The following is a 12611-nucleotide window of genomic DNA, read 5'->3' as shown; positions in this document are numbered from 1 at the left end:
AAAGTTGCTTGGTTAACAGGTGACACAGTACTCCATCAATGAATGAATAATTCAGAAACTGAGGGAGCTCTCTAATGCTCAGTGGTTCCTGTAGACTTTGTTGCACAGTTAGAAAATTTTCACAGGTCAGATCAAGGAGTTAAGAATGCCCAAAAGAAGATGGGTGGAATTCAAGATCTGCCAGACGATAAGCTGCTCGGCTCCTGTCAGCCAAAGACAGAGATCATCCTCTCCTGTTGCTGCTACTGCTGCTGGTATGTTTCCTTTCAGCAAGAAACAGAATAGAAACTTTAATGTTTTAGGAAATTATGACTGCACTGGTTTTCCTTGAGAATTTTTTTTTTTTTTTTGTTTAGCTACAAAGTAATAGAACTGCCCAAGCAGAATATTATGCTGGCTCTGGATAAAACTGAGGATGAGCCTGTTGCTAATTCTCTGTCCAGTGCCCAAATTTCCCATTGTTTTGGTGATTCATATCAAAGAATTGATAAATGAAGTGAAAATAACAATGGCGTCGAGTTTCTCATTGCTTTATTCTGTACCCTTTGTCTTGAAAATATTTGGGGAGCAGATACAAGAGAAAGCTTAGGCGTAAAAGTGGAGGCAGCATCCTTTTTTAAAGTGACTTGTTTGAAGACCCAGATCTCTTCCATAAAACGTCTGTCAGTAAAATATCAGCCTTCCTTTCCTTATCACCCCCCATCTGCCCTAGAAACTGAGCCCAGTGTCTCATCTTACCTGATGTCGCTTTCAACCATTATATCTCAAATGGTTTCTCTCCAAGAAACTAAATTCTGCTACTATTTGTGTACCCAAAGTGTACCCAAAATAGTTCAATCAGCTGTTATGTTTGATATGAGGTGATAGCTGAAGCCTTTATTACAAAAAAAAAAAAAAAAAAAACAGCTTTTGCAATGAAAATATTGTGTGCTTAGTCTCAATTGGGACAATTCAAGCAGCCTCTGCTCCTGTTACCATAGAAACAGAGCAGATGCTTTATGCAGAAGTCGGACTGCCGAAAATACAGTGAAATGTAAGGTGTTATGAAAATGGTGATCATCAAACATGTTGATTTTATCATTTATTATCATTAACAAATCTGGTTTACACCAATCAGGACATGCAAGGATGGCGTCATCTCTGTATGTGTATGGCAGCATACCATACACAATACTATATATTATCTAATAATTTCTACTAAAGAGTTTCTCTCTGAAACTGTTTGGCTCTAATAGAGCTATACAGCTTATGTAACACATTTTAGAAAGTTGCTCAACTATTGAGCTACATGTTTAGTTGCTAAGGTGTTGTGCTGAGATAAATACAGCTCTATTTGATACTCCACCGAGAAATATTGCAGTTTTTACTCCACTTTATTTGTCAGGTATACTGTAGCTTCTTTAAAAATAAATAATAAAAAATAGCATACAATATAATGATCTTTCAAAAAATATGATGGATTACTACATAAAGCTACTAACAATAGCATTTGTAAAATAGATGAATTTGATTCACATTGACTACATTAAAATAGTACTTACTAGTGCATTCAGTGTTCAGATTGCTTGGATTCACAGAATGATGATGAGTCCACTAAACAATCTAGCAACATGATGAAGCTAATTCATTAAAAGGAAATAAAGGATTAACATGATACATTCAGACCTATATTCTCATGTAGTACATATTAGACATTTTGTAAATGTCTCCCATCTCCATACAGGATCTCTTGCTCACTTCTTGTACCAAGGTCCCTCTCCCCCAAGTGTGACTGAGTGGACAGCTATAGGAAGGGTCCTTGTTGTTCAAAACCTGCTCAATTTAAGTATTATGGATTATTTATGAGTATTATGGCGCGTTTTAAATAGTGAGATTTCACACAGACAGGTGTGTGATTCTTTTTTGAGGAAATTCCGACATTCATGGCGGTCCGTTAAGGCACCACTAGTGGAAGGACAGTGGGCGTGGTCGCGAAGGCACCTACCCGACGTCATCACAGTTGAGTCTCATGTTTACGTGGAAAACATGGCGGCGGACTACCAGCAAGGAAACAGCAGCTAGTAAAGACCGAGTGGAAGTCTTTGACAGCGAGCTGTGAGGCGGCCCAGCGACACCCAGCCGCCGGCTCCAAGCTTTTCTCTCGCTGGTAAATTCGTATGAAGCCGCTTCCGTCTTTTTTTCCGCCACAGGGACAGCGGTGATGGAGGACGAGGAGAGGCAAAAGAAGCTGGAGGCCGGCAAAGCAAAGGTAGGACTCCCAGTTTAGTCTGTTAGCTTAACTCTGTAACGTGTCGTGAAGTAGTAACCTAAAACTGTTGACATCTTATTTTCTGGCAGGTGGCCCTGTCAGCTGTGTGTGTTTTTTTTTTTTTTTTTTACACAACCACCCCCCTCCCTGTCCTTCCCTATGCCCCCTCTCAGCTGTCAGTCCCAGCAAACATGTGCCCTGCCTGACAGCCGGTGGTCGGCTTTGCCGCAGCTATTAGCCCACACCTCCTTTGTTGTCATGCTGCAAGTCTGAAACGTTACTCCGGTGCTGCTCTTTGCTTTTTCTGCAAGTGACGTGCACGCAAAGTAAGCGAAATCATCCCCAAGTCGAGGTGTCACATCGTCACTAAAGGCTCATAAACGCCAGCTGAGGTGAAGCTGACAGGCAGGTGGAACAGGCTTTGCAGGACGTATACCCACAGGCCAGAGCAAACGTTGCCCCACACGGTAGACCGGTGCTTCCGTCGGCGTTATCAACAAGCGACACGCAGATCGGGACCTCCTCGACCACCTCACACCTTTTCTCCCTCCTTTCTGCCCAACACGTGCTACAGGAACAGATAATGCTGCATCACACATTACAGAAACGAGCATTGCTTGGGGTGATCAGTTGCTATGAAATAAATGCATAGGGCACTTATCTGTCTGGACCATGCATGACCTTGCACCAACGTTAGTGATGATTGTGCACCTAAACATTTTTAGTGTAGTTAAATTATTTCTGATGGTTTCAATTCTGCAACCATTGTTATTCGCTGCTCTTCTGCTCGATTGAGATTACAGAATGTGTCCATCATCTAAGTGACAGTGAGAATGATGGATCAAGGGGTGTTACAAACCTAGTACTCTCCACACTGACACTGTTTCAAGTGTCATTTGATCTCGTCTGATTCACAGTGGTGGTGGTCTTGGTTTTTAGGTTTGCACAGTGGCAGAGACCTTAAGAAAGACCATCTCCCCAGTAATGGCTTTGGCATTTTGGTTTATACAAGGCCCTTCTGTACAGCAGGAGAATTTCACTGCTGTTTTCTTCACAGTGCCTTGTCACCATGATGTCACATGCAAAGGCGAAACTACACAAGAAATTTCACTGAATAACACATTGATAATGGCTCACAGGGATATCCAGGACATTGTTTTTTATTCTAATAGCCTCCCAAGCTCTGGCTGGGTCTTGCAGACTTAAATGGAATCCAAACTAATTCATTATGCAGTCAATTAGAAAGCTATGTGTTTGGATTATTACATGACATCAACTACATTTGTTGTTGAATGGATTTTGGTGATATTTTAGAAGAAATACAGCTGCACCGATCCCCCAGTTTCATAAGTGCAATAAAAGACCAGTGACAGCATTGACAGCATTTCTTGAATCTGGTTTCGGGAGCATCCAGGTTTTTAAAAACTGTCAGTCATCTTTTGTATATCATGATTGAAATGAAGTCTGTCCCAAGAAAGTGTGTATTTAGTAATACCAGACAATGAGGGATGCACAAATTGTGGGCTGTTTGTTTCCAAGCTATTGTACCAAAAGATTAGCTGCAGATGTGCTATTCTTTCTCCTTTTTGTCTGTAGAAAATGGACCATTTTGATAAGTGCCCTTGAATGTCTTTTGCATTTGTTCTTGAAAAGCATCTATCACAGCAATGATAATGGGTGTAAGATGGTGCAAGATTTTGTGATGAGGGGACTTGGATGCCTTGCCACTCATAGGAACAAATAGCATAAAAGAGACTGAGTTGTCTGATGTGACATTTTTATCAACTTGATCAACATGAAACAGAGTTGGTTTATCTGAATGGTTGTCTCAAGTTGGTTTTCAGATATTTGCTTAGTTTTGTCTGCAGATCAATTTTCAGTAGGCTGAGCATCACTAATATTTAATGTCACTTAAGGGAATTATGTTTGCTAGTTTATTTGGTGTTCTTGCATTTTCTGAACTCTTCTGATTGGCAGATTTTGTTTAATTTGGCCCAAAGGATGTAAACATGAGTCAGGAAGGACCGTGTGTTTATTTGTTTCTCTGTTTCTCTCATGTGTATGCTGGGCACAGATTAAAAATATGTTCTGGTAATGCAGTGTAGCTTCTGCCATCAGTGATGTGTTGTACTTGATGTGTTTACTTTGCATTTATGCATAATTGTGTATCAGGAGTGAATATCTGATGCTTAATTTCAATTTTTTGCTTTTGACTATTTGTTTTGTTGAAAAGAAATGAAATGCCACCTTAGTGATAGTACTTCCAAATCAAATTGCAGTGCTTTACAGCCTTAAACAAACCCAACAGACTAATACAGGTCTGGCCAAAAGGTCAGTGTCACTGTTGGGCACTGTGAGAGGGTTTGAGGACAGCAAAGGTACAAGTTGATCTGCTTAGCTAAAGTCAGAATAGTTAATCCTTCAGGTGACTATGCATGCACACAGTCTGTATAACCCTGTGGTTTGATTGGGCTGTAACCACCATGGCTCATTAACTGCTTTAAATAATGAAGAGTTTTACCTTGAGGTTACAGTATTTATCACCTGTATTGTAGTAATAAATCTGAATACTGTTGAAAACCTTGTTTTGTCATGCTGTGCTGCTTGGAAAGGGCTTGTCAGGTGATTAATTGAATGTGATGGAAGAACAGATGCCCTGTTTTAATCAGCTACTGAGTGGATGCTGACTGAACTGAATTTGTGTGCACTTCTATCAACTTTCCTCAGGACTGATGAGAGCATTTTACCCTCCTCTGATAATTACTGTTTTCATTGTATGAAATTATTAAAAAACCTGCATCTTACAGTGAGCTCCAGAAGCAGAAAAGGGTAGATGTAATTTGAAGATGTTGTTGCATATCATAAGTGATATTATTATTATTATTATTATTATTATTATTATTATTATTATTATTATTGATAATAACAACAGCAACAACAATAATAATAAAACATGATGTTGGAAGCTGTGTGGCCTTCACAACTTCCTGCACTGTGAGTAATTCAGATCTGAGCTCATGCTTCACAACTTTAAAAGAATAGTTTACTTTGTTAAAATAATGATTGAACACAATGTTTCTTGCAGTTTTTGTCTTTAATTTTGTTTTGTTTAGTCATGCGCTGCAATATTTCTATTGTATTCTGGTGTCTGTTAAAGTCTCATGACTGTGTGTGTTCCCATTCAGCTGCAGTGTGTTATGGACGTAAATGTATTCTGCAATTTGAACAATCTATATAAAAAACCACACAAAGGTGCTACATGTTTGGTTTGTATGCCAACCAGAACTGTGCACCCACATACCATGCACGTCAGATGGCCAAAATATAGCACATAGTTGAAGTTGCTGAACACTGAAGCACAGGATATTCATGCTGGTCTACATTCAGTAAAAGTATTTTGATGGAAACTCGACTTGTCTGGATACAACTCTGCATTGCTCTGTGGACCCTGATGTCTGCAGGGTTGGGAAGGTCATTTAAAAATTATGTTGCACAAGCACATCAATAATCTACTGCAGAAGCTAAAAGGATATTTGAAAATGATTCCTGGGGTTTGTGAAAAACCACCATGACCACCACTCAGCCAAGAAATTAGAGTATATTTAAGGAAGACAAAATGTTTAGACTACAAGATCAGTGTATTCATTTTTGTATTTAACTTTTGCAGGAGATATTTAAAAATACAGTAATGAGAATGTGAATTTTGCTGCAGTCTGTCCCAAACAAGTACCTTCCCAAATGTCTGGAGAATATTACTTGTGAGCATGGCATTTCAACCATTGTCATGAAGACAATAAATGGTTGGATTTCTCTGAATTAGAAGCCTCTAGGTTATAGCTCCACCTACTGTGCTGGTGATGAACCAGGTGCGGCTGGTGTAACTTAAGTTGCTCCTTTGTTCAGCATTATTAGCTATTGTTTCTGTGCTAACAGGAATGTGAGAGAGAAATAGATTTAGGCCCTGAAGTAGCTGGGTGTTGACTAACAGCGTCACTGGCTCTGTCAGTGGCACATGACATAACATGGGACACAGTGAGGTTCCTTCTGTGTACCAGTGTCTAGATTTTAGCAGTGCTGATGAATTTCAAGGGATGTCTTATATATAAGAAGGCATAAATCGAGAAATAAGATAAGGAAATGTGTGTAATGTCAGTGTTCAGTTCCACAGTCACCACAGAGATTTTTATGCAGTTCCACTAACATCAAACTGCTGACACTTAAACTGATCTCATCCTCTTTAAACACTCAAGCCCACTTTACTGCATGTTGCTATTGGTGCTGTTAGTCAGCTACTATTAGGCACATATTTAAAGAAAGAAAAAAAAAAACAACCAAATGGCTTGTGTATAAATGTTTGCAGACAGCAGATGGAGGTGCACCTACGTAGTCTCTGTTTTCCAGATGGTGATACAGCTTCACAGCCTCCGTTCCTCCAAATGCTCAGCAAGCGCTCTGGTCTGCTCAGCCAAAAAGGGCAGCCTGCTATGATAAGCAGCTCAATGAAAGGATGGGGATCCCTAGAATTTTCCAAACTCGGTGATTTCTGCTCGCAAGTCCACTGTATACCAGGCATTACTGCTGGTGGGCTGTTTTTATTCACTCAGAAATAAATGACAGCCTTGTTGTAGCATAAATGTTCTCATTCTGTATTCTGTGAGCCTGACATTCATTCATACCTCACTCACATGGCATGGCCTGGCATCTGATAGATGAAGCTCAAATGGTGGCGTATTTTTGTTCCGGGGCTGGAAGATGTGTATACTGTAGATACAGAGGCACATATCAAGAGTCCTTTGAGCTTTTTAGCTGGTATTGCAGGTGGGGGACATGATCATGTTACCCACACTCAGCTCCTACACGCTGACCTCTAACCTTTTGGACTGTATCACGAAATGACATATGTCACAAAGTCCTTTTGTATTTGCTTTGCTGTTATGAGTGAGTGGTGTTAGGTTAAAATGACCAATCTAGTATTGTTATGGTTATTTTCTGATAAATATGTTGTTGATTGATTAACTGTATATCTGTGGGTATTGGACTGTAGGCTATGCAATGTAAATTATCATAATTGTGAAGAAAGATTTTCGTTTTTATGTCATTAATCATTTGGCAGCCGAGGAGCAAAGTATTTTTGGAAGTATTTCAGCGTCTCTTGGAATATTATCCCTACCTGTGTGTAGAATAGCATGAAACCAGCAGCAGTACAGGTCTATGTGTGTCAAAAGACAGAGCGCAGGCATTAGCACTATATCCTAGGCAAAAGCCTATCTACGTTGACAGATGTCCATGTAGCACCTGTGGTATGACACCTGGAGTCCCTGCTGTCTGGCCTGGTCAACCTGTCACCCGTTGCTCATTCATAATGGATATCTGTGGTATGAGGAGTCAGTGACACCTTGCCTACAGGTAGAAATTGGATTAATAGAGAACATGTACTCTTATAACACCTCATCTCATTATATGTATGCTTATTTTACTTTGCAATAACAAGATGTGTTGCGATAGAAAGAGAGAGTTGTTTCTGTCATAAATCTGAGGATATTCACAATGTAAAATATTTTCTCCTCAAATAAGAGTCATTGTTTTTTAAGTGCTCACTTCTGCTGACTAAACCAAGAGGATTAAAACATGTTGATGGCTTTTTAGACAGATTGTTGACATAGTTTAAAAATGTAATCTCTTTAGTCAGGATTAGCACACCTGGCACAGCAAGAAGCATGTGTCTGGTCATATGGACATAGAGAGGGAGGATTCACTCGGAGCAGGGAAGACGCTTTTTAGGGGAATGATGTTTCGCTTAAGCTTCACCAAACTGTTCAGACTAAGAGTAGGTTTATATGTTTTATTTATTTATTCATTAGCCGTACTAACTCTGTAGGCAGTGTGCTTAGTTGTGAATTAAATAAGGTGATTATATCCCTACAGCAATGTGAATAGAGGCAACGATATGGGACATACCCTAGAGTAATATACTTAGGATGGTTGCATTTTTACTCCCAAGAATCTTTGAAGTATAAATTGAAATTTTTCTCTTCAAAGTTTTCCGTCTTCCTCTTCCCTCTCCAGCTGGCTGAGTACCGCCAGAGAAAGGCCCACGCCGATTCCCAAAAGAAACAGAAAAAGAAGAAGAAGAAGGCATCGAACGACTCGGAAGGGGAATCGCAGGGAATGATGGAGGTCGAGCCAAATCAATCTGTGGCAGGAGAGGAGGTCTCAGGTGGACGGCGAGATGGGTCACAAGATGGAAATAAGGTCCCACCTACCACGGAGTTTACCTTTGCAAGGACCCTGCGGAGTGGAGAAACTGTAAAGCATGACCAAACCTACACCATAGAGGTAGAACCCTAACACTGGAAATACGTACACATTATAAGTTTGATGCAGCTCTTTTTGTGGTCTCTGATGCTGCATTTCATTTTATTAATGTCATGACTGCGACAGAAAGTCTTCTAACTTTTTTGTGCTGCTGGTTGAATTTATGGCTTAAGTTTTTTTCTTTCTACCTTTGTCCAGAGTTCTGTTCTGTTTTTTCAAGGAGTGTGATAAACTGCTCACGATGAAAGGTTTATAATATGAAAGGAGTCCAGCTGGCAATGGAGCATTGTAGCTTCATTTGCACTTGCTTACTAAATAATAATGTGACAGCTGAATGATGATACGTCCACCCTCACTGGGATGTCTGTGAGGAATTCTGTATTTAATGGCTGAAAATGTTGTCAGCAATTTTCCCTTTGCATTAAGCATCACTGACAGATAACTTCATAAAGCATGGTTTTTGAAACTTACCGTTCAGTGCTACTGCATTCTTTCAGTTAGTTTCATATTATTACTAATGCAGTCCTTCCTGTTCTTCGTCTTATGGTTAAAGCACCCTCAGGCATATTTAAAATTCTAATCAGTATTTGGGTCATGCACTTTGCAAACATACACAGCCTTTAAACATGTAATGACTCTGTTAGATAAATGTAAAAGCTGAAGCCTGAACATGCACACACATCACTTTGATAAATTCAGGTATTTCAGGTAGTTACATTACCCTGTGGAAACTCTGCCATCTGAACGATCTGAGAGCACTTGCACATTTTTTTTTCCCCATCTCATCGGCCTCTCTTTCCCTGAACCCACTGTACAGCAGGTCGGCGCAGTACGTGTCCATAAAACTAGCTGTTGCCATGGAAACAGACAATTTCCTTTAAACAGGCTGAGTTGCATTGGTCCGCATACCTAATTCCTTTGACCTTGAAACGCCTTTCAGAAGACCTCAGGGTTGATTGTTGTTATTTTTTTTTATTTTTTTTTACCTTGGGAGCATCTCCCATCTCCACTCTTAATAAAGGCTGTGAGACATGCAGGTTATTCAACTGTACAGATTTGACCTTTTGTTCATCACTGCCAAATTAAAGTTGTGAATTTGAAGAGACCCTACAAGGCATCATGTATAATAATTTATACAGATACATTATATAACTGCTTATTAAATTGATGGTCTTTTTTAATTTCTAATTTCAATTTTATCCCAGGAAAAATAGAGCTTGATTGTCGTTTCCCTGCTGCTTTTTGTGAGCATTAAGGAGTTGCTGTGGAAACATAACAGGGTCATAGATTTCCAGACTGCCGGTACAGTCTTTCAAAGACACCTGAATGAGATAAGAATTAAAAGCTCAATGGTCAGAATAATTTGTATCAATCCAAGAGGGTATACTAAAATATTCTAAAATATAAATTTTTAAAGTTATATTTTGGATAATTTCCCTTTTATTACAGCAATAGTGAGCAAGAGGCAGGTAAAGTAGGGGGAGAAAGATGGGATAGCAAATGTAGCAAAGGGGCACTCAGACTTGAGCCCACACAGCTTAGGACTTAATTAAAACTTCATCTGAATGGTACATGTTTACCAGCTGACCCACTTGGGCACTGCAAGCCAATAACTGTGACAAATGTGTCAGGCTCATGGTGTCCTTTATGTTCTGCAAACCATCAAAGCAAAATCTGCCATTTCTCTTCTGTTTGAGCTCCAACACCATTTAAATTTATGACCTGCGAATTAACCCAGAAATAGATTTCACTGATGGCCGTCATCAGTCTGTGGGAGTGGGAATAGAGCAGAAGTAGGTTAGACCCACATTTGAATGCAGTGTGTCTTCTGAAGTAGACTGAACATTTCATTATGTGCATTTTATGCTGCAGTTGAAGATTTCTGGAAAAGTTAGAACCACATTTTATTTCACTGTATAAGACTGCATCTATTAGATTTTGCTCAACTAAAATCAAGTGTTTTGCATTGGGTTAATTTTGTATGTGATATCACTTGCTTTACATGACTTCAAAACTATAATATATTTATTTGCTGATGAATTCTTTCCTTTTTTCTGTTGCAGCCAGAGAGTGAAGTATCCACTACGGCTGAAGATTATTCCTCAGAGGTGAGACTACTTCACTCAATATATTTACACACACTCTGCCGTCAGTTTGAGAATGAATTATATTTTCACACTGTCAAGTTTGCGTGTGTACACTAAGCATCTTTGCATACAGCTAGTGTTACTGTGTCAAAAGGGATTCATCATCACACCTAAGGCTTCTCTCCTAATGAAGCTATTGATGGGACCGTATGAAAACTGACTGCCAGGAGATATATTTTGCAGAGTGTCACGGTTGTGCAGAGTGTCATCTCTAGTTATCAAGGTTTTTGATTATTTACATGTTGCTTGTTAATTAGTTGGACAGCAGTTTCCTTGTTTTCTTTGGAGCTGCAGACCATAAACAAGCAGGTCACTCGCAATATCACGTCTTATCTCATGAGCAGTATCAACTGAGTCTGGATACTTGACAGGTGAGCATAGGTGACATAATTATGTGCTGAGAAAATTTGTATTTGGTGCACAGATAACTGTACCTTCTGGTTGCTATATACCATCTCTGACTGTGAGCCAGTCAGATAAAGAAAATGGTATCAGGTTCAATGGGACAATTCAAATGCTTTGAACTGTTCTTTCATATTTGCTGGTGTTATGCTGCCTAATATCATTGTGACAGAGGTTAAAACATAGTAAAAAATCATATGCATTATCAGAGGAAGAAAAATCTTCCAAAGGATGATTTTTAAAAAATATATGGGCCTCATCAATACAGTTCCCAGATTTTAACATTCACACTGACAGCATTGTGACTTAACAGGTAAATGGGTGCCATCATGTGATGACAGAGAACCTAATGATGTCTTCGAAGGATTGTATATGGGTACAGTAATCTGATCAAGCGATGCTTTTGACTCTGGTCGTGGCTTTGCTAGAAAACGCTCTCACTGCTGAATTTGACTCACTGTTTGCTTAACATTAAAGTTTTCTGCTAAATTTCCTGCAACTCACTAACTGTGCCTGTTTTATGCTGCATTTAACTACATGCCTAGGTACTGTACATCTATTGCGGATATTTCAAATATATGGTGTGAGAAAATATTTCTTTCATTCTCATTTTTAAGGATTTAACAGGGCTGTGTGACATTTTAGAAGTGTAAATTATCTCAGAGAGTTGGAGGGAAAGACATGAGAGAGGGTGAATCATAGAAAAGGAGGCAGAGGACAGTGAGGTGCTAAGAGAGAGAGGACTGCAGGTGTTACACAAAGACCAGCTCTCTTGAGTTTCACTGAGGTGGTAGTCAAATAGAGGAGTAAGACTGACAGTGAGATATTACTGATGAACGTTACTGTAATAACTAAGTCAGAACTAATCCGCTACCATAACATGTTCAAACTTTTCATTAAATTTATACCACAAATTAAATTAATTAAATATTAAATCAAAAATGTTTTTGTTTACAATGAAAATTGTAATTATAGCCAGAACTCAAGCGATTTCCCCTTTCTCATATAATTAAATTTGCATATTTGGTCAAATCTTTGGATTCTAATGGCTTTTAAAGGATGGAGATAAATTTGCCTTCACATTCACTTTTTTATTCACCCAAGTTTTCAGGTTTTTGCTGAATTGGATTCATTTGCACGAGTTGTAGGTAAAACTTTTTTTAAAAATGAACAGGTGATAACATCAAAATATTTACTACATATTCCTTCATGTTGCTCATGGCTCTTGTAATTAACGGCTGTTGCTCTGGGGTGGTGGCTAAGTGCTAAACTCACTCCTGAAACTTAATCTTGTTATCTTTACCAAAGACTTGTAAATGATATGCTAACTCTTACTTCACTGTTCAGGAAGAAGTGGAGTCTCTGCAACATGTAACAAAAGGAGGTACAAGGCAAGATATGGAGGATGCGCTTGCTGCCAAGACCCGGGCAGTGGAGGAGCTGAGCCAAGAGCTTGAGGAAATCAGAGCTGCCTTTGGTACAGAAGGAGTACAGCAGGT

General features: G+C 39.2%; 1 protein-coding gene across 1 annotated transcript in view; it reads left to right on the top strand.

Annotated features, from left to right (window-relative positions):
• Positions 1–2034: 2034 nt before the first annotated feature.
• akap9 (A kinase (PRKA) anchor protein 9) overlaps positions 2035–12611 on the top strand; it is a 51503-nt gene continuing 40926 nt past the window's right edge. Inside the window, 5 exon segments of the mRNA XM_029513460.1 lie at positions 2035–2248; positions 8315–8584; positions 10627–10671; positions 11426–11488; positions 12460–12609. Coding sequence (XP_029369320.1) covers positions 2201–2248; positions 8315–8584; positions 10627–10671; positions 11426–11488; positions 12460–12609 — 576 coding nt within the window. The 5' untranslated portion in view covers positions 2035–2200.

This window comes from Echeneis naucrates, chromosome 11 (genome assembly GCF_900963305.1).
Source record: "Echeneis naucrates chromosome 11, fEcheNa1.1, whole genome shotgun sequence".
In the NCBI taxonomy this organism is placed as follows: Eukaryota; Metazoa; Chordata; class Actinopteri; order Carangiformes; family Echeneidae; genus Echeneis; species Echeneis naucrates.
Note: the sequence above shows the minus strand (reverse complement) of the source record. Positions and strands in the feature narration are given on the sequence as shown.